A 22,137-nucleotide genomic window follows, 5' to 3' on the forward strand; every position below is an offset into this window, starting at 1 on the left:
GACGAAGAAAGGGAGCGCGACGAAGGGACCGATGGAAGGGGAAAGGGTTCGAGCGAGCGTAGCAACTACTATGGAGCGAGGGGTGGGAAGTGTCAAGGCTTTGTTTCAACTTCAGACTACTAGTGACTACTCACGAACCCGGTCTTCTTCAGACCCCTCTCGCTACTCTACCACTCTACCACTCTACGATGATGTGTTCGATTCGTTCACCATTCACCATTTTCTGTTGTTGCTCCTCGTCGTCAGTGTTTTCAGATGAGCATCGAACAGACTTTTCTTCTTCTTCGTCTCTAATTGCCGCAAACTTAACACGCGTCCAAACATGAAGGGCGAGAAAGCGAGTCGAGGCGAGTCGTAGGCAGTCGGTTCGAGAATGCCAACAGCCACAGCATCACGAGTGTCTAAACGTGTAACAACGCATAGGGCATACGACATACAGCATGAGTACGGCATCGACACGAAAGAGTGAGTGAGAGTCTGAGTGAGAGAGTCTGAGTGAGAGAGTCTGAGTGAGAGAGTCTGAGTGAGAGATTCTGAGTGAGAGCCTGCGAGACATGCCAACAAGGCGGGTGCTGACAGAGAGCATGCTGACCGACTCCGAGGGGCTTACATACTCCACATACACACAGGCAGCTATTCCGTGAAACCGTGTTCCTCTAGAGTTTTGTGTTCCTCCAGAGTCCGCAGTTTGAAGTTCGAAGTCTCCCCCTGCGCCATCGTACACAACTTGTAAACCCGTAACCGTAGTTACCCCCAGGGAAATTGAAGGGCTCGAGATGCATCTACATGATCCATGGCATTTCGTAAAGAAGTTCTACCGTAGAGTGGTAGTTTTATGTAACTAGTATCTAGTCACGACTGCGTCCCGCCGCCGAAGATGGACCAGCGCGTCGGGCTCCCACTAAAATAGAGTAGAGTACAGTAGTATTTAGGCCAGTCCGGATTGGCTCTGCTAGAGTGAGAATAGGTGCTATGTAACGATTCCATAGTCTAGTCATGAAATATCACTCTGCTCCATCACTCAGTCCCATCAATCGCGATGCTCAAGAGTGCTGGAGAGTGCTCGGGAGCATATTGCCATGGGCGGATATTGCTATGATCTACCTAGATAAGTCGCATGCAATCGATGAATAACGAAACGCTCGAAAGTGCAGAGCAGCGATCTGGTTCGGCCGGGGGCATGGGAGGCCACGTCGGGTCGGATGGACAGTGGACCAGGCAACGCAGTGTGCACTGCAGAGTATACCTACCCTACTATGTATAACTATCGCCATAGTATGATGATATAGATACCCACATACCCACCATTGTAAATAGGAGTGAAGATCCAGTTTCCATTTTGCGTCCCGACTCCCGCAGATTCATACCGACGCTTCGGCACCCACTCTATTCTCTACGAGTGAGTGAGTGAGTGAGTGAGTCGCTGACTGGCCCGAGACACGAGACACGAAGCCCGCTCTTTTTCGCCTCTTCCTCTTCGCTGTCCATGACTCCTACCCTATGACGTGTAGGCACCGGCGATTAGTGTCCGGGCAGTGGCCAGGCGGAGGCCAGGGGCGTCATGGCCAGCGAAGCGAAGCGCGAGCGATTGATACGGGAGCAAGGAGCGGAAGGGTGCTGGAGCTTGACGGAGCGAGGGGCGGAAGGGTGCTGGAGCGAAGAGTGAGAAGCGAGGTGAGGATCCGGCGAAGAATCCTCCAGCACGCGCGCGGCCTCGCAGAAGGATCTTCTGTGGTGAAACTTTCACATGCGATGATGGCGACACCTACTACCTACCTTTATCCAAGTACTTTACTTTGATATATATTCCTCCTTGGATAATCTGTGTCCGATTCAAGATCAATATCCCAAGCCAATGCCAATTGCCAATCCCGCTTTGAAACTCTGCAGCTCTGCAGCGAACGTGCAAGACATCGTCGATTCGCGCAACCTATCGTATCGTGCCCACCACCACCACCGCCGCCCCACCGCCGCCGCCAACTCTGTGGCGACATACTCCAGTCTTCAGATATTTACCATAAACCCCACTCCACTCACATTCCGACTCGCTATCGCTGGAGTCCGCCCCGCAACCGCACATCTCAGTGACGAGTACGAGCAGATACTTGGTACGGGCACAGAACGCCGCCTACCCCTCCTTCCGAGTCCCCTTTTTCCAAGTTCCCTACCAGTATTTGTCATGACTCGTGGCGACAGAATTGGCTTGCAATTAGGTACTGGCTTGTCCCCGAGTCCCGACTCCCCACGTTTTGTTTCTTTTCCACAAGGAAAAGCGCTGCGTGACCTCTCCTGGGTCTTCTCTATGTACTCATAATTCATACTCGAGGGAAATGTTTCCATTGTCTAGTGCCGCACACACGCCCAGACATATACCTACACACACACACACACGAAATCCTCAAGGAATGGGATGGATTCCAATTTCCCTCGCGAGTCGCGGGGGGTGAAGGTGGAAGGAATGAAAAGACAAAGCAGCATTTTCTAGACTTCCAGTGGGAAACATAGCACAGGTGAGCCTTAATACTAGCTCACGAGTGCGCTTCAACCGTAGTGTGGGACAAAGATGGGACAAAGGTGGGATTTGGGGCCAGACCCGACGTGGTCGCCTCAAAATTGAAATGTTCTCTGTGGCTGCTTTTATGTTTGTCTAGGCTGTCGGTAGGTCTCTTGTTCAGCACATCAGACACTATCCACCACTGCAGACATCATCCACCACCGCAGAGGTGCTTTGAGATTGTTCAGTCTGGAGATCACAGGTTGCTTTTCTTTCTTGTTGCTTTTAGTCAATTGAATCTGTCTCATCAGTTGCCCATACCCGTCGAGCCATGGTAGGTATTTCGTCAAAGCACCTTGGTATCCTGATCGCTACAAATCCTCCTGCTGAGAAATTCTTGAATCCTGATACCCCACTGAGACTCTGTGAGAGCAAGGCCCTCATGATCGATTCCGCGTACTCTACATAATCACGTCTTGAGTGGTAGTCAGTAGAGTACTCCACCATCCAGACTCCACATCCCCCCTAGCGCCTCATTCACGATGTCATTCGTGGATTCCAGAATTCCCCTAGCCATGTCCTTAGCCATCCACTAGTAGTTATGTATAGCTCAGCCCGCTGCCCCGGCCTATGTAGCCCAGCGCTAATGTCACGATACCTACATCATACATACATACCGTAGCCAGGTAGCTAGGTATCTCGCATATGCGCCTTAGTCCTGCGCGCATACGTAGGTATATATGTATATTCATAGGTATGTAGGTAACTGGCTTTCTTCCAGGCGGACGAACTGGGCGGACAGGCGGACGGGCGGAGCTGAGCATCCTCAGCTGAAGTTCTTGAGCGATTGGACCAGGTTCTGGGCGTCAACCAGGGACCCTTTGAAGATCGGGGGAAAGTCTGCTTCGAGCTCGGGGCTGTAGTGGACGAGGCGGAGGAGGAGGAGTGATTGACCGTTTCGGGGGATTTGGGGGGCGGGTTTCAGACGTGTATGTAGACACCTATGATTTCACGAGAAGCACGAGGCATTCGGCCGATCCCACTTCCAGTCTCCGGCTCTCCCCGACTGTTCGACATGGTGGTGGTGGTGGCCGTGCGTGAGTGCGTGTGTGAGTGCGTGTGTGAGTGGTGGCTCGGCGGACCGAAAGGATCGACTTTGACTCTGACTGACTCTGGCTGTGCACGGCCAAGAGCTGGGAAATACTCGACGCAAAACATCGTGTGGAGTACGGGGAGAGGGACGGGGCAACGGGGCAACGGGGCAAACCAGGGTTGAGCGAATCGAACCGCACGGTAGTTGGATCGTAATGAAGGTGTGCAACCGAGCCCGGGGGTGGAAGGGAAGGGACCTAACGCGGCAAAGGCGGCGGCGACATTGTGGGGGAAAGTGTGTAGAGTAGGTACTCGGATATATAGAGCATCGGTCGATATCGTGTGTTTTCTTGCGGGAGGTGAGGTGAGGTGAGGTGGGTTGAGGTGTGGTGAGTTGAGCGGCGGGGATGGTGTTGCACGGGTGGTGGTGGGATGGAAGAAATAATTGTTTTCTGCATTGTTTTCTGCATTATTTTCTGGGCTGCTTGTTCGATTTCCGTACAGCCACCACCACCTCCATCTTCTGCCTAACCGAATCCACCGGCTTGTCAGCATTTCTTCTTCTGCAGGGCGGGTGGGGCGCGGGGGATTGGGGGATTGGAGATGGGGATTGCGGATTGGAGGGTGTGTGGAGGTGTGTGGAGGGCAGAGTGGATCGTGGGGTCAACCAATCAGCAGCCGCAGCACCGCATCATAGGCAGCAAAGATAGTCAGCGCAGCCGCGATCCCCACACGATATTCTTTTACGTTGCAGGTCGCCGATAGGCAAAGGGCTGGCGTGGTAGGGATGTTGAGCTCGCCGTGATTTTCCTAGCAGGGCGTTCCGACGCTGCGAAACGTTTCTTCCGCTCCTGCTTTGCCCGATTCTGTTTGTCAAACCCAGTCCGGTGCTGCCCACCCCACCCCCTTCCGAGCAGGTTTTGGGCGATGTGGGTGTCTGCCCCCGGCGTGCGCTACACACACCTGCTCTGCTTCCCCACTCCACCTACTCTAATAATCTGCGAGTCTGGATGGTTGCGAGCGCCATGCATGCTCTGGATCCTTTTATGTACACTTCCGATTTCACCTCCACTCCCTCCGTCTCCTCCTCCAACTATCTACATCACCGACTTTGCCCGCTGCGACTCGTAACCAAAAGCCAAAAAGCCACAATCGAACAAGCAAACTTCACCATACGACCCGCTTCCGTCGCGCATAACCATCCATCCATCCCGTCCAAGGAAATCGTCTGTCCCCGGTCGACCCTCCGTCCGTCTGCTTTCGACCCAGCCATACAAACGTTACCCATTCTTTCCACGACATCCCACGACCAACAACCGGCCACCAACGACACCGTTCGACGAAGCTCAGACTACACACACTCACCCACACACGCCGCCCTTCCGCACACCGCTTATCTAGGTTTAAGGTCGCGGAAAGCTTAGATACAGGTTCCCGCAACTCCTAGTCGATTATCGTCGGCCCGTGTCCCCACGTCCAGGACCCACATTAGCCACTTCCTCCTCAGACGCACCCTTCCCGCTATACGTAAGGGAAAGGGTCCCCTCCGAAACGTCCCGTCGCCTCCAAACGCTACTCAACGTTCAACCTCACCCCGTCCGAAACACTTTCAACGTTCGACACACAGACATACACACACAGACATACACACGAGACTCTCCATTCGTCTCGAAACGTACAACACCCATCTCAACCAAGCACCCACTTGACAAATCAGCTCACACATGCACCATGGATAGTCTACCGATAGCCATATCCCGCTCTAAACGGGAGCACAACGAGCACATTTCGATGGAAAACCCCCAAACCCTGTGTTCTCCTCTGTTCAGCCGCTTCAGCATCGACCGCTCGCCGAGCAGATCGCCGCAATATGGCGCCATCAACTGTCCCACTCCGCCCATCGCCGTGCCGAGACAGCAGAACACTGGTGCCGGAGTGGGGGAGGGCTACATGGAGCAGGCGTCGCGGCGGCGGCGGAAGTCCATCTCTTTCGACCCGCAGGTGAGGCTAGACGGAGGTATGAGGACGCTGTTGGAGGCACCGCTGCCCCGGTGCAGTGGGCCTTTCGACTCCATGACCGAGGCGGAACGGAACTCGTACGAGTCTGATTTCGGGGGTTTGGAGCAGGATCCGCTCACGCCCGGGTCGCCGCCGCAGCAGGAGCCGCGGTCGCAGCCGCAGCCGCTCGGGCGGAGGGTGGGATCGTTCCGTGAACGGAGACGGTCGACGGCTGCGCAGAAGTTTCTGTCGCCGCTATCGCCGCTGTCCAGTGATGGCATGGCGGGGATCTCGTCGCTGACGTCCGAGTCCACCATGTCGTCGGTGTCGGAGTTTAATACACCGCCAAACTCGCTGATTAGCAGCTACTTTGGTAAAGGCCCGATCCGGTCGCCGGGCGCCGACTCTTCCCGTGCCATATCGCTTTCGCCCGGGACTACTTCCCCGTGGTCCAGTGTCGAGAACAAAGAGATACCAAGAAACAAGTCGTTTTCGTTTGAAGCCTCGAAATCACCCCGTCCCAGATCGAGCCGCAGAAAAACTTGTAGTGAGCGCTCTCTGAACTCGTGTTCGTCCAATGGCATCAGCCCCGCGAGTATGTTCCTCTCCTCGTTCGGCAAGTCGTCGCGACGACCGTCGATACAGCAAGTCTCGCCCGACGACGAAGGGCAGGAAGTTGGCTCGTACGTGCTAGGCAAGGAGATCGGCCACGGCGGCTTCAGCACTGTAAAGGAAGCGTTTACCTTCTCGGAAGGCCGCGAGGTCAAGCACGCGGTCAAGATCGTGCGCAAACGCATCCACTCAGACGACGCCGAGAATGACCGCGTGCAGGCCGAGCTCGACCACGAAATCTCACTTTGGCGGTACATGCACCACCCGCACATCGTCTCGCTGATCTCGGTCTTCGACACGCCGTTCGCCACGTTCGCGTTCATGCAGCTTAACGAAGACGGCAGTCTGTTCGACCTGATGAAGCAGCCCGCCAACCGCCGCGGCCTCGCCGCAAAACAGGCGCAGCGCTACACCTTCCAGCTCGCCTGCGCGCTCCGCTACCTGCACGAGGACATGCGCATCGTCCACCGCGACGTCAAGCTCGAGAACTGTCTCCTCGACAACCCGTCCGCCGACGGCGGCGCGCACCTGCTGCTCTGCGACTTCGGCCTCGCTAAGTTCATCAAGAACCCGCACGACTCGGACTCGGACTCGGACTCGCGGCCGTCGACGCCGCACACCGCCGACGCGGCGTCCTACTGCATAACTGGCTCGCTCCCCTACTCCTCGCCGGAGACGATCCAGTCGCCGACCGAAGACCCGTCCCCCGCCGCCGACGTCTGGGCGCTCGGCGTTGTCCTGTTCACTATGCTTACAGGCTCCCTCCCGTTCTCGCACAGCCTCCAGCCGAAGCTGGCTGCAATGATCGTCGACGGGAGCTTTGATGTCAATGCGCTAAGACAGTGCTGGGGACTCAATGAGGTCGGCAAGACACAGATGGAAATGGCGGTCCAGGTCGTTAAGGGTTGCCTCACGGTTAATCCCGAGAGACGCTGGAATATTCAGGATGTGCTCGAGGCCGCGTGGTTCGAGGGCGTCGAGGAGTGAAAAGTTGCTTATTGGGGATTTGTTTATTTTTCTTTTACTCTACTTTGGGAATCTCTCCTTACGGTGCGCTGCGGTGTTTTCATGGGACATATGGGACATGGGGGGACGGAGGGGAAAATGGCGTTTGTCTTTTTGTTGCTTTTGTTTATTCTCTTCTCTTCTTCTCTTCTTTTTCTTCTTTCTTCATTTCGTTTCTTCGTTTGAAGTGGTGTACGATTACTCGATATCTCGGGGTCATTTGTGTTTCTGTATGTGGGGGGAATGGGGAGGGAGGGGGAGCACGTTGCTTATTTTGCGCATACCTATTTCTACTTGCGCGCGTGGTCATGGTCGTGGGTTGTTTTTTTTCTGGCTTTGTACTTTAAATTGCACTGACTGGACTTTATGGGGATTTCTTGGGTGAGGGGGATTGTGGGGGATTTGCGGGGGGATTTTTAGCGGGGTTGTGTGCTTATACCATCTGGATTGTGTATTTTTATTCTTTATCTTTTATCTTTATGTTGATCGTGCATACCGGTATTGCTTTGGGATACTCTATAGTTGGATATGGGGCATATGGGTTGATATGGGGATGGAGGGGATATGGGACGGATTTGGGACGGACGGATGGGAGGTGTGCTATTTATCTACTCAAGCTGCTCTAGTTACATACTATACTGCTATGATATCATCCAAGATACCTACCTCTTGCGTTGAATACCCACATGCGTGGAATACGAAACTGTGTCCAATATTTTCACCTCTCGTCTTCACCTCTCGTTTCGTGCGCATACCATATCAAAAAATGCCTCATCACTCATCACTCATCACTCGCCCATAATCCCCAATCCATTTTGCCCCAACTACCGTAATATATCAAGTATACCAGTATCAAGAAGTCCGGCTCTTCTCCGCCACCGCGCCCTGTCCCTTCGGCATCTTCTTCTCCACGCCCAGCGTCTCCAGATCCTTCGTCTTATGGTAGTGCGGCGCCACCTCGACCAGCCACTCGGGTTGTATCGGCATCACGTTGCGCATGAATTCCTTGCCTGTTCACACACAGTCAGCACCCCCTCCACACACACAGAGGAGAAGAAAGGAGGAACGTACTAGTAAGCACTAACTCAAAATACAGCAGCCACTTGGGGTTAACATCAAAGATGGCAGAGCTGGGGTGCACATGTACTGTCTGCCCATTCTTGACGGTCCTATAAGAATCCCCCGCCTTCTGCAGTCTCGCCGCGTTGGGGAAGAACCCAGCCGTAATCGCCTTCTGTATGGGGACATTATCATTCTCGCCCACCGACGACATGCCCACCTCGACGCGCTCACACAGTCTTGCCAGCTGATCTCTGACATCCCTCGCACGCCCCAACGCGCGGTGCTGCAAAAAGTTCTCGCGGGCCCACACGTAGCTGAAGTCGGTATCGACCCAGGCGTTCCAAATGTTGAGGAGGGAGAGGTGGTCGCCGCCAGCCTTGTGTGTGAAGCGGGCGCGGGCCTGGTCCGCGTGCAGCTTCTTATCTTTTGGGCGGTAGAATAGTGCCGAGGACTCGCCGAGCATCGCGATCACACTCAGGATCTCGGACACACACCCGAATTTGTCTGCGGCTAGGATCGTTTTGGCGAGCATCGGGTCCGCGGGGAATTCGGCCATTTGTCGACCGACTTTGGTTAGCTCGCCTTTGTCGTTGAGCGCGCCGAGCGCGTAGAGGTTCTCGAGAGCGCGGATGAGAGTTTCGGCGGGAGGTGGGTCCATAAAGTCGAACTCGATCAAGTCGTTGATGCCGAGGGACTTGAGCAGGAGCACGACGGAGTTGAGGTTGGTGCGCTGGATCTCCGGGGTAGTGTTCTCATCCAGCTCGTTTTGGTACGCCCACTTGGTGTAAAGGCGGAAGCACTTTCCCGGACCGACACGGCCGGCGCGGCCCATTCGCTGCTTGGCTGCCGCGCGAGAGCATGGCGTGATGACGAGCGACTCCATGCCTGTCCGTGGGTTGTAGACGTTCTCCTTGACGAAGCCGGGATCGATCACGTAGACGATGCCGTCAATGGTCAGTGATGTCTCCGCGATATTGGTGGCGAGGACGACTTTGCGCGCGCCCGCCGGGGTCGGCTCGAAGATCTTTGCTTGTAGTTCCGAGGGCAGGTTGGCGTAGATGGGACATATGATCAGTTCGCGGATCTTGTTTCCAAGTTTTCGAGCTGTTTCTTGCAGGTTCAGCTCTGCTGCTTCGATCTCGTCTTGACCTGTTAGGAAGACGAGGATGTCACCGTTAGGCGGAGTGGTGGTGTGGATCTGGAAGATTGTGGTGATGGCGGCGTTGAGGTAGTTGGCCTCCGGCTGCTGAGTGTAGTGCACGTCGACTGGATATCGCCGTCCGGGGATGTTGAAGATTGGGCAGTTGTCAAAATACGCGGAGAACTTTTCTGCGTCCATGGTAGCACTGGAGATCAACAGCTTGAGGTCCTTGCGGAAGCGTGCAATATCCTTGACCAGTCCGAACAATATATCGGTCGATAGCGTCCGTTCGTGGGCCTCGTCGATCATGAGCGCCGAGTAGCCCCCCAGATCCGGCTCGGTCAGGAACTCTCGAAGCAACATTCCGTCGGTCATGTACTTGAGCACCGTCTTGTCGCTCGTCTGGTCCTCGAACCGGATCGAGTATCCCACTTCGTTGCCCAGTTTCACTCCCATTTCCTCCGCCACACGGGCAGCAACCGACATAGCCGCCACTCGGCGGGGCTGCGTGCATCCCACTTTCATCCCATTCTTGGTGTACCCGGCCTCATGCAAATACTGAGGCAACTGGGTGGTCTTTCCGGAACCGGTCTCTCCGACGATGATCAGAATCTGGTGTTCCTCGAGAGCGTCAAGGAACTGCTGCCGCCACGAGTATATCGGCAGCAGCTTGCGCGATTCCTCGATCGACTTGGCCTTGTTTTCGGCTGCCTTCAACTGCTGGTCCAGGAACTGCTTCTCCTTGTCGGAGAACAGCGAATCCTTATCATAATCTGTGTGCTCGAGGACGAACTTGAGCTGCTGGCTGTCGTCGAATACGTACTCGTAGTCGCCTTCGTCTTCCCGCTGAACGTGTTTGGCTTGAGCTTTCGCCTTCTCCGCCTGGTGCTGTTCCCATTCCTCTTGCTCGGTCACGAACCGCTCCTGTCCGTCTTCCCCCCGATCCACATAGCGTTTGTAGAGTGCTTCCTTCTTCTTCCTGGTGTCAATCTTGCCTTTCTCGGTGATGTAGTCATCCGGCAACATGTAACCATCCAGGTGATCATCAACCTTCAATCGCTCCTCCGCCAGGCGTAAAATCTCCTTATTCTTGGCAAACTCCTCCCTCTCCCGCTTGGTAAGATCGGGATTCGTCCGAAGCTCATGCATCTCCTCCACCACCTGCTTCCGCAGCAGCGCAAGCTGTTCCAGCTCTCGCTTCTTCAGATACTCCTGTCTCGAGCGCTCACGGAGATCCGACAGCGCAGCCTCCCTCGCCTCCACATCGTCCGCCAGCGCCCGACGTTGCGCCAGCAACTTCCCCTCCTTCGATTTCGATGATCGATCCTCAACCAGCTTTTTCGTCTTCTCCTCATCCTTCTCCTTCAACCGTTTCGAGAAGGCATCTCTTTCCTCCAGATCCCTCATTCGATCCCTCTCCGCCCTAGTCTCATCATCCATTTCCTCCTCGTCCTCCTCCTCTTCCTCCTCGACTCTCGCTCGCTTCGCCGGCGGCTCCTCCGCTGCAAGTTCCTCCTCCGCTGCCGGATCAACCTCTTCATCGCCCCATCGGTCCTCGAAGTCTTCGTCTCGCCGCCGGAGCTTCTTGGAGCGCTGGTCTCTGTCTTTCTCACCGTGGTCCCGGTCCTGATCCCTTCGCGACTGCCGGTCCTTGTCCCTATCTTTCCCGTCCCTGTCCCGGTCTCGGCGCTCCTCCTTCCTCACCTCCCCCCTCTTCTCTTTCGAACTCTCCTTCTCCTTCTTCTCCTTCACCGGCACCGGCCCCAAATCGACATCCTCGTCCATAGTCAACAGACTATACTTCTTCTTCTTTTCTCTCTCTGGCCGGGCCGCTCCCTCCTGCTTCCTCGCCCCTCCGCCGCCGCCAACGCGCCGGTAAAGCTCCTCGGCAAACCTCCGCGTGTCGGCGCCATTCGCCGCGTCCAGGAAGACGGCGAGTTTGTCGTGTAGTGACGACGACGATTTCGACGTGCTGGCGGACGCGATCACAAAGTCGATTATTGTTGGGTCGGCGACCCCGATCAGCTGCAGGATGTTGTCCGAGACCCAGTTGCGTGTGTTGGAGGTCATGGCTGGCTGTGGCTGTGGCGGTGGGTGGGTGGTGGGTGTACGCTGGTTGGCCACTCGGTGATGCGCAGTAATGCGACGAAGATGTGTAGGGTTCGTGAATGTCGCGGCGGCGCGCGAACGGGGCTAAATGTCACGTGCGGAGATTGCAAGCTTGGGAATAGCCGTTGGGCCAAACTTCACAGGTTCACGTTCGTCGGACCGCCAAAGCTACCCATAAACCTTCGTTTACGGAAGGCTGGGAAGTTTGTGGTCACCATAGTCTCTCAAGGCCGTATGCGACAATAGTTGATGTTCTCTCTCTCAACTTCGTTTACCTCATTTTCAGTGAAGCTTCCGTTTGCTCTGCTAGCCACAGTTCGCATCGCTATGACTAACTAGTACGAGTCTGAAGGTGAAGCCCGTTCCAAACATGAAAAGAGTACCAACGTAGGTGCAAGTACACGTAGAGATTGAACGGGGAAAATGGTCCGGTCATTCGAGACATTGTCAATAAAACAGAGGACCGAGACGGCCCGCTAGACTCGTCAAGGTACACTGCGGAGCTCCTAAACGTTCCACCAGCAGATTGATAGCTCGAAGGATTATCTAAGCGACACGTTACGATATCTACATGCCTGTAGGTTAGTAGAGTTGCATACCGGTAGTTCGTACACTGCTCGTCCTAACTCCGTCCACTCCCCGCCGCGACGTCAGTCCTCCTCTGCGCACGCAAGCAACATCACCAGTACCGTCGCCACCGCCCTTTTGCCACTTGCCCGCACACCACGTCAACCGCGGGCGTCAAAAGCTGGCAGACCTCCTTATCTCTCCCCCAAATCGATGCCGGAGAAGCTGCCTAACGCCGCACCAAGCAGCAGGAAGAGGAAGCAGGCACCGTCGTCAACATCGTCGATGCAAGAGCTCCCAAATTCTTCGTCATCCAACAGCACTCCTCCGTACCAACAGCCGCAGCAAAGCACAATTACCGACCACTTCTCGCCCCGGGGTCAACGGGAGCAGCTGTCGTCCGCCAATATCCTGCCGCCGGTGAAACGCTCAAAATCTTCGGGATCGTCCTCCGACTCGGTCAAGAAAGAGAAGCAGAAAGGAAATATGAGGCCCGTCACTGAAGCCACCATGATGGATTTCGGTACCGCGATAGCACCTGTCGACCTCACTAGTTCGTCGCCCATCGCCTCTCCCGTGAGACCGGCTGGGCCTCCGCCAGCTGCTCCGTCGACCGGTGTAAAGACGCCCGCGAAGCCGACCGTGCAGCAATCGGGTCCGAGGAAGCTTCGGATCAAGAACCTGCGCCCGTCGAACGAGAACTCTGCCACCGGGTACACCCAGACCACGTGGAAGTCCCTCGATGTGGCATTGAAAGCTATCTATGCACGCGAAAAGATCCCCATGAGCCTGGAGGAGCTGTATAGGGGTGTCGAGAACGTGTGCAGGGCTGGCGGAGCCCACGAGCTTCACCAGCAGCTGCTCAAGAGCTGCGACGACTATTTTTCCAAGGAGTTGAAGCCGAAGATCGTTCAGAATGTCGGAGCTGCGAATATCGAGGTCACTAGGGAACTGATTGTCAATTGGACGCAGTGGGAAAAACAGCTGGTAGCTATATTTCTGCCTTGTCGCCCGGCCTGTCTGCATTGCTTGCTAATATCGGACTCGGAGCGTGCAGAACACGATTCGGTCGATTTTTCTCTACCTGGATCGTTCACACCTTTTCGCGGTACCATCTCGCCAATCGCTCGAAGCCATGGGACTCCAGTTGTTCAGGAAGTACATTGCCGAAGACGCGGTATTGGGGAAGCGGTTTGTGTCTGGAGCACTAGAACTTTACGATCAGGATCGATATAGCGGTGGATCCGAGTCTATCAGTTCCGAGCTACTGACCTCTTCCATCCGAATGCTCACACACCTGGGATTGTATTCGGACAAATTCGACAAGGAATTCATCATCGCGTCTAAGCTCTGGTGGGCCCGGATCGCTGATGAGTCGTCCAAAAACGACCTCAAGACGTATCTCGCCATGTGCGCACGCCAGATGGAGCTGGAGCGCGCCCGATGCGATCGATTCCATCTGGCGATCACCACAAAGAGAGAGTCGATGAGAGTGTTGGAGGATGAAATGATCCGGAAGAAGGTGCCGCTGTTGACCGATAAGGATCAAGTAACGAGGTTGCTGGTGAACTGTGATTTCGGGTCGTTACAGACGCTATATCAGCTTCTGGACCTGGTCAAAGATCCAGGTGTGGAGTTGAAGCCAGCATGGGAGTCGTACATCTGTGACGAGGGCTCCAAGATTATTCGAGATCCAAAGACAGAGTTGATGGTCCCGAGACTGCTCGATTTCAAGGGCACCCTTGATGCCATATGGATTGGCCCTCTGCAGAAGAATACCCTGATCGAGTACGCACTGAGGGACTCGTTCTCGCTGTTCATCAATAAGCGTGAAGAGGGCGCTTCCATGAAGGATAACTCGAAGCCGGCGGAAATGGTGGCCAAGTACGTAGACATGCTGCTTAGGCAAGGCGCAAGGGGACTGCCACCTGTTGCTGGTGCCATCAATCCAGATATGGCTAGGGATGAGGATGTAGCGCTGGCGTACCGTCTCGAACTGGTGCTGGATCTGTTCAGATTCATCCAAGGAAAGGATGTGTTTGAAGCCTTCTACAAGAAGGATCTGGCCAGGCGGTTGCTCCTGGGCCGCAGTGCGAGTGTGGATGCTGAGGGACTGATGTTGACTAAGCTGAAGACGGGTATGCCACATCCTACCCTCTACGTGACAACCGACATTGACGAGTACAGAATGCGGCTCCGGCTTCACCAACAATCTCGAGGCGATGTTCAAGGACATGGATCTGTCCAAAGAATCCGTCAAGGCATTCAAGCTCTCCAAGCTCGGCACCGAGAAAGCCCTGCAGCACGACATACACGTTAGCATCCTGTCGCAAGCTGCATGGCCGACCTACCCCGAGGTCCCCGTCAACATCCCGCCGCACCTCGCAGAGCACATGGAGGCCTTCGCGCAGTTCTACGTGTCCAAACACAAGGGACGGAAGCTCACCTGGCGCCACGCACTATCGCACTGCGTGCTCAAGGCGGATTTCCCCAAGGGCAAGAAAGACCTCCTCCTGTCCGCCTTCCAAGCCGTGGTGCTGCTCTCCTTCAACGAAGCGCCCGCGTCTGGAATCCTGACGTACAAGGACCTGTCCTCGTCTACCGGCCTGTCGGACCCCGAGCTACAGCGGACCCTTCAATCCCTCGCGCTCGGCAAGCTTCGCGTTTTGATAAAATCCCCCAAAGGCCGTGACATCGTCCCCACGGACAAGTTCATCGTCAACGCCTCTTTTGAATCCCCGCAGATCCGCGTAAAGATCAACCAAGTGCAGCTAAAGGAGACGCCACAGGAGAACAAGGAGACCCACGAACGCGTCGAACAGGACCGCCAGTACGAGACTCAGGCCGCCATTATCCGCATCATGAAGGCGAGAAGAAACATCAGACATGTCGAACTCGTTCAGCAGGTCATCGAACAGACTAGGAATAGGGGTACCCTTGATGTCGGGCTTATTAAAAAGAATATCGATAGGTTGGTGATCCCTCACGTTTTGTTTTTTTGTTCCTGGGGAATAAGGCTTGATGCTGGTGGTGGTAAGGTGGTGGTAAGGTGGTGGTAAGGTGGCTAATGAGGTACGACGGCGTGATAGGCTCATCGAGAAAGAATACATGGACCGCTCGGATAACGATATGTACGTCTACGTTGCGTAAGGTAGCGTAGTCATCGTAGTTTCATCTTCATCATCGTCGTCGTGTTCCGTTCACTGGTCGTTCCCTGGTTGGTCGTTGGTCGTTGGGGTTGTTGGGGAGTTAGGCGTGTTCTTTAGTTGGCTTGTTGGCTTGGGTTCTTACGTCTCTGTTCTTCTATCTGGCTCTGTTCTTCTGCCTCTGTCCTTCTATCTAGCTGTGTCTCTGTCCTTGTATCTGTTCTCTGTTCTTCTATCTATGGTTGTTTCTACATATGAGGTAGGCAGCATACACTTGTCACGTTCACTTGCCACTTTCACCATGTACTCTACAATGTAGGTAGGCAAGTACATGTTGACGAGTGCTTGACGAGTGAGAGAGAGAGATCTTTCTGTTTTATTTCGCATACAGCCTATCTAGACTACCTATGGCGAATGCTTGACGAGTGCATGTTGGCGAGTGCTTGACGAGTGGTCCATGTTGACGAGTGCGTCCTGATGCTCCACGATGTACCATGATGTACCATGATGTACCTACGTCAGCGACACTCGTCAGCGCCTCAGACCCAGCGACTCAGAAACTCAGCACTCAGCGACTCAGGCCCAGCGCCTCAGCGCGTATTGCAGCAACGAATGTTCCACCGCCTGTTCCACCAGTTCCACCACCCGCCCTTTCACCATCCTTAACCAGTCCGTTGTAACTATCGGACGAATAGCAGCATCCCAATGCAATGCCCAATCGAATCGTATTCTCTCTCGAGTCTCAACACCAACCAACCACAACTTCCAGTCTCCAGAAGGCAGAAGAAAGACCTCGTAAGTAACTGACCAAGTAACTGACTAAGCTGGAGGAAAACTAAAAACAAAGCCTAGCTTTCTCCCGTAATCAATCTAAAAACCCTAGTCAGTCAACCAATCAGTCAATTTCCAAAATGGCACACATGTGGATGTGGAAAAGACAATGAAACTCCCCCTTCCCCTTCTCCTTCCTCAGCTACTCCCCAGCTACCCCCCACCAACCCACCCCATTGCACTAACACAAGCACAAGCACGGACGATTCAGCAGAAAGTATCATATGAAGCTTCGTGACGAAAGAAGACAAAAAAGAAGTAGGTATATTTCAAAATAGCCCCAAAACCCCCCCAGAGCACCCCAAAACCCCCCACCCCACCACAACCTTCACCACCACCGACCGACCCGCCAACCAAAAAACGAAAAAGAAAGAAAGCAACAAAGAACTCCTGCACCGCTCGCCCTTCCCTTCCAGTTCCCGCCCAGTTCCCGCCCACTGCCCAAGCCAACTATAGCACGCCACCAGGCACCTGAATATTCCCGCCGGGATCACCGCCGAGGGCATTCCGTCTCAGCATGAACATTGGTTTCCTGCCCTCACGATCAAGTTGTTTAAACAAGATCAGCGGTTTCTCCTCAAGTCCCAGACAGCGCTCCTGATCTCCGTGAACGATGTACAGGGCGTACAATCTCCAATCTGCCTGGATGTTGTATCGCTTGAGGGCCGCGGGCAGGACCTTGCGGCAGGGATCGTCCATCGACACTCGGAACGACTTGAATATGTCCGGCTCGCTGCCACCGCCCCGGTCGTCTTCGGGGTACTGAGGTGTTCGCGGGGTTGTGCGGTCGCGGTCGGCGGCGGTGGAGGGGTTGCGCATCGGCTCGGTGCGTCGCGCCGTCGGCGGCGGGTTCGCGTTCATGTTTGGCAGGGATGTGTGATGGCTGTAGCTGGGGTGGTGTATTGCTCCCGCGCCAGGAGAGGTGGGACTAGGGTGGCCGCGCATATCGTCTGCGGGTGGTGGCAGCACCGGCTGGTTTTGGGAGGAAAGTCCGTTGTTGTTCTGGTTGTTGTAGTTATTGTGGTTGTTGTGGTTGTGATTGTTATTTACCGCGTTCTGCTGCATGTTCTCGTATGGGTATTCGGCCATTGGTGGGGGGTACGTCGGCGACGCGTTTTTGGGAGTGCCCAGGATGAGTTTCTTCATCGAGAACTTCCGCGACAGGCCCTTGCCCGATGTCGGCGGGGCCTGCAAGAGCGACGAGCTGGTCGGCGGTGTGGGATCTTGCGGAGGTTCCGACTCCGGTGTCAGCGCAGGCGTCTCGTTCGATACCGGCGGCAGCTCCTGGTTTTTGTTCTTGACCATGCGCCAGACCGGGAGTAGGTCGTTGCGTAATCGGGCCATGGCTTCGTATAGCGACTGGATGTGCGATTCCGCCTCCACTATGCGTTGATCCCGCTTCCGTATGATCTCAATCAACCGCTGGATATCCTGCTGCGTCGCCATCTTGTTGTTTTCGTGTTCGTCAGCAGCTACAGGCGAGAGATCGTGTTAGCGGACGACAATAACTACAACGGGTAGTCTCCCGTACGCACAAACTGGTATGTAGTCGTCGGGATCCATCGGTATGTCGTGGGCCATCTTGACGTTGTAGACGTTCTTCAATATCGACAGACGATGTCCCACGCTCGCGACCCCTAGTTCTTTCAGTTCGTCGTGGCCGAGATGTACCAGAGCTTCTCCGTCGATATCGTTTTCTAAAACACCCCCGTAACAGCAGCGACAGTCAGCTTTCCATGATCCCCATCGAGCCAAAGGCCAAGCTCCCAACACCAAAGCTGCAATCGCACAACTAACCCAGCAGGGTCTCCTGGTATTTCCCTAGACCCAACGACACGATCCATCCCACCACGCCCTCGGTATTCCATTCCAGTATATTCCCATCCGGCATGCCATCCCCCTCTAGCCGTCGATCCCAAGGGGTTGGAGTCGGTTCCCCACCCCAATCCTCATCCCTCGGACTCTTCGCCGCCAAACCCCCATGCAAGAACCCCGGCGACGACATATCCTCTAGGGTCGGGAGTGTCGGAGGGCCGTTATCGTCGTGGTATCGATAGCCGTAATCACTTCTCGCTTCTTGTTGGTGTTCCTCCACTTCCTCGTCGTCGTCCTCGGTCTCGTCCTCGGTATCCTCGTCGGTGTCGTCGAAATCGGTATCGTGGGCGGTGTCTCGCGCGGGCGATATGGGGTGCTGCAGGGCAATGGGCTGAAGCGGTGCGACGAGACTGTCGTGGGGGTTGTTGCGGCTGCTCCAGTTGCTCTTGCTCCAGCTGCTGCTGCTGCCTTCGCCGGCAGCTGGCGGAGTAGATGAGGACGACGTGGTTACCGGCAACGGGAGGTTTGGATGTGGTTTCCTGGACTGCGAGGAAGGAGGCCACGGTTGTGAGGGTGGCGCGGACGCTCGATCCTTGGTAATATCCACCTTGGGCAAGCTTGCTGGGTAGCAGCAACAGCAAGTGCGTTGGAGCAGTAGTAGTAGAAGGGTGGTAGTGGAGGTGGAGGTGGTGTACGTAAGATTCTGTTATCTAGAAGGAGGTCGAATTTCTGAGGGGGGAGGGGGGGGCAGGCTTCTGGGGGCTGGAGGGGTGAGATGGTGGAGGTGGTAGTTGAGGTGGTGGTGGTGGTAGTAGTAGTTGGTGGGTGGGTGTGGGCGGGTGGGTGTGGGCGGGTGTTCGGTCAGTTGTTAGAGAAAAGGGATGTCGTAGCAGTAGCCAGTGAGTACTTAGTTCAGTAGTGCGTGGTGGATGACTACCTAGCAGGATAGAGTGTAGCAACGATGAAAGTGTGGCACCCACCCGGCTTCAGTCGAGTTTGGATTTTTTTTACACACGAGGAGACGGTAAAGCTAGACGACGACTAGGAATACTAAGTTCTCCAGCAGGTGCCTGCTTACTTACTTGGTTGCTTAGCAGCGGGAGAAAAAAAAATTGTAGTTATAAACGTACTCACGCTCAAAATAGCGACAGAGCATTTATCGGAGGTGGGAACTTGTAAGGGGTGGTCTTGCAAGTTGCTTGCCTGCTTTCGAAAGGGGGGGCCAAAGAGCGGCGGGCGGATGACTGGGGGGGAGGGGGGATTTGCGTGGTGGGTTATGGGAGAGTAGCGGGTAACTGGGAGAGAATTGGGAGGGGGGACGAATGGAGAAAGGGAGGATGGGGAATGGAGGCTATTGAGAAGGTATGAAGACCAGGTGTGGATTGCGTGGATGCGTGGATGGGATGGGATGGGATTTGGTGGGATTTGGTGGTGGAGGAGGGCAGCGCACGCGCGGATGGGGAGCTATCTGCTCTAGGTACTCAAGGTACTCTAGGTACTATCATATGTAGTACCTGGGTGCGACTGTGTGTGCTTATGTACGTACATACGAGCGCAGATATGATTGATCGGTGGTGGTCTTGAAGCCAAAGTACCTACTGCAGAGCTGACACTCTCTGCCAGGCACACCCTCCAGAATGGCGAGCAAGAGTTACTTGGTTACCGGATTGCGTGGATGGTTGGTTAGCACGAGTGCTCTTGCAAGGAGCGTATGTGGGTGGGGACGGGGGACAGAGACTAGGAAGAGTAGCGAGGGAAGCGAGGTAGCGACTGGGTGATTCGGCAGCAGCAGCAGCGATATGTATGATGGTGGTGGTGGTGGGAAACTCACATGCGGATGGGTGGGGTGGGGGGAGTTATGTGGCTGATGTGAGGCGGAGAAGCGGCGCAGCATACTCTACGATAGTTAGAGTAGGGCGGGCGGAGTGGGTGGGTGAGTGGCAGTTGACGATGCTGCGTGTGGCCGCCGCAGCCCGCAACATCACATTGCACAGCTACTATACCGTACGCACTTTAAACGCACATGGCATTTCTTACATGTGTAGATAAAGACCTGCCCCCCCTCGGCTTCGTCTTCTTCTTCCCCTTCTTCTTCTTCTTCGTCTTCATTCGTTGGGTTCCTCGGCTTTTCATTTCGATCCCACTATCCACAGTCTCCGCCCATCGAGACGAACGAGACGAGCGAGACGATAATTGACTGGACGGTTAGTCGGAGTAATCTGTTGACATCATTCACTTTAATAGAGCTGGGCTGGTCCATCGTTCCATCGTTCCATCCGAAGGGATAACTCGCACGACAGCTACGCACACAGCACACAGCACACAGCAACCGCCCTCGTCCAGCTTGCTTCACCAAAATCACCAAAGTCACTATGTCCACGAGGGAGGGAGGGATGGGGTGGATTCCGTTCGATGTCTTATCCAGGCCGCTGCCACGTGTGCCGTATAGGTAGGCAGCGAAGACCAACGGCGAAACATGTGATCCATAGTAGAGGAGGCACTCTACATATTGATGGCCGCGCCTTACCGCTCCCGCTCTGTTTCGTTGTATCGTCGTCTCGACTGTTGGCACCGAGGAGTCCACGACGTTTGGAGGTGCTGCCTTACCAAAAAAACGCGATGAGTGGTCAGAGTGGAACGAATTGCGACTCAGGCTGGAGCGGGAGGATAGATGGCGATATGGATGGCACATGTCTAACGGGACATCAAGGTGAGAGGAAGACAACAGACACCACCACGCTTCCCCCCATCCCCGTCCCCGTCTCGCACCCGTCCCCGTCCCGATCCCGCACAGACCTCTCTCCTCTCCACTCCCCTCTGCCTTCCCCTCTCCTCCGTATGCACGGGATGATAGGTCGACAAGGATCCACACGCCGTCGATCCATCCATCATCCATCTCTGCCGTGCCTCATCGACCCACCGACTTTCTCACTCACTCACCTCACTTCACTTCACTCGCTCGCTTATGTACCCGCACGCACGCACGCACGCACCCCCCAGTCCCCACCGCATGCACATGAAAGCACCCATACTCTACATACATATGCACAGTAAGTTCTTCATCTCCGAGGTTCGAGGGGGTATGCAGAGTATGCAGAGTATGTGTGCAGTTATTTGGCGGGGGGGGGGGGGCTCCTTGAACCTTCCTCGTTGCAACGGGGCTTGTACGGGGGTTTGCGCGGGAAACGAGGATCCCTCCGCGTGGCATCTTCCGGCGGCGCGGCGGCGGTGAGGCGGCGGTGGCGGCGGTGGCGGCGTAAAATTAGCACACCTACATACAGGCTACCTACCTACATAGCACCAATCTTGAAGCCATTTTGGCTGTGGCGGTTGCATGGGTGTTCGATGAAGTGGACACTTCTAATCCCGCTTCCGGACGGACTCACTCGCCGTCACGGCGTCGTTTGGACAGTCGCGATTCGCGCATACCTAATTCTACTCTCCGAAGTATGTACTTAGCCGCCCCGCCGCGTAGGTAGTACCTGCTTTCTAGATAGTAAACTTGATACTTGTACATACAGTGGTAAAAAATATGGGCTGCTCGGGACCAGAGTGCAACTTGAATTGTGCAATTCCCATGTTGCTTCAGTACCGTGACAGAATTTAGCACCCAATGTAATGCAGATTCATATGAATGCGCCATGCCCGAAATCCTGTCGCGCTACCGTAGTTGTAACACTCTGTACCGGTTTTACAATGCACATTTGTCTGAAATGCTGGTGATAAACGCCTGATTTTATGACTGCGGGAGCCGGTCTAAATGCTGCATTTACAGGCAGGATGCCCGATGCCTTCAATACATAATCATTTACCCTCCGTAGTGCGATGGCTATCATAATACTAGGCAGCGAAACTAGATGCGGCAATCTTTAGAATGCCGTTTTCTTGACATACTAGGTACTAGGTACCGCACCGTACGAATGGTTGCAGCATTCTTGGCGATTACCAACATAAAGGCAAATGCTCAGGTACGACGACTGCTGCATAGAATTAGGATACCGTCTCCTCCTACAGCTACATACAACGGTTACCGCCGATCACACTCCATCACATCCTCACGATGACAAGTCCTCCTCGCTGACAATTCCTCCTCTCACACCACCCCTCCCTCACTTTCCCCTCGCTGACAACTCCTCCACCCGCTGAAAGCTCCTCTGTCACTTCCTCTGTCACTTCCTCCATCACTACCCCCCTCACAGATAGCTCCTCCACTTCCTCTCGCTGACAGCTCCTTCTCCCTTCACAGACCACTCATTCACCCGCTA

At 54.9% G+C, this 22,137-nt stretch overlaps 4 protein-coding genes across 4 annotated transcripts; 2 read left to right on the forward strand and 2 right to left on the reverse strand.

Annotated features, from left to right (window-relative positions):
- Nucleotides 1-5,779: 5,779 nt before the first annotated feature.
- Nucleotides 5,780-7,583, forward strand: BZA05DRAFT_410312 (kinase-like domain-containing protein). Its single transcript, XM_051484882.1, has one exon. It carries the CDS (start codon nt 5,864-5,866, stop codon nt 7,181-7,183), a length of 1,320 nt encoding a protein of 439 aa, XP_051335617.1. The 5' UTR covers nt 5,780-5,863; the 3' UTR covers nt 7,184-7,583.
- Nucleotides 7,584-12,110: 4,527 nt separating this feature from the next.
- BZA05DRAFT_410314 (Cullin family-domain-containing protein) lies at nt 12,111-15,668 on the forward strand. Its single transcript, XM_051484883.1, has 4 exons — nt 12,111-13,067; nt 13,138-14,218; nt 14,268-15,051; nt 15,170-15,668. Exons 1-4 carry the CDS (start codon nt 12,294-12,296, stop codon nt 15,228-15,230), a joined length of 2,700 nt encoding a protein of 899 aa, XP_051335618.1. The 5' UTR covers nt 12,111-12,293; the 3' UTR covers nt 15,231-15,668.
- Nucleotides 15,669-16,370: 702 nt separating this feature from the next.
- On the reverse strand, nt 16,371-17,877 carry BZA05DRAFT_410317 (uncharacterized protein). The gene is made up of 3 exons (XM_051484884.1): nt 17,856-17,877; nt 17,593-17,772; nt 16,371-17,529 (listed from the first exon to the last, which is right to left on the reverse strand). The coding sequence occupies exons 2-3, from the start codon at nt 17,636-17,638 to the stop codon at nt 16,508-16,510; spliced, it is 1,068 nt and encodes a 355-aa protein (XP_051335619.1). The 5' UTR covers nt 17,639-17,772; nt 17,856-17,877; the 3' UTR covers nt 16,371-16,507.
- A 2,021-nt stretch (nt 17,878-19,898) lies between these two features.
- Nucleotides 19,899-20,995, reverse strand: BZA05DRAFT_410324 (uncharacterized protein). Its single transcript, XM_051484885.1, has one exon. It carries the CDS (start codon nt 20,766-20,768, stop codon nt 20,016-20,018), a length of 753 nt encoding a protein of 250 aa, XP_051335620.1. The 5' UTR covers nt 20,769-20,995; the 3' UTR covers nt 19,899-20,015.
- Between the last annotated feature and the right edge of the window lie 1,142 nt (nt 20,996-22,137).

The sequence above is a fragment of the Tricharina praecox genome (assembly GCF_024521635.1).
Source record: "Tricharina praecox strain CBS 144465 chromosome Unknown BZA05scaffold_32, whole genome shotgun sequence".
Lineage (NCBI taxonomy): Eukaryota > Fungi > Ascomycota > Pezizomycetes > Pezizales > Pyronemataceae > Tricharina > Tricharina praecox.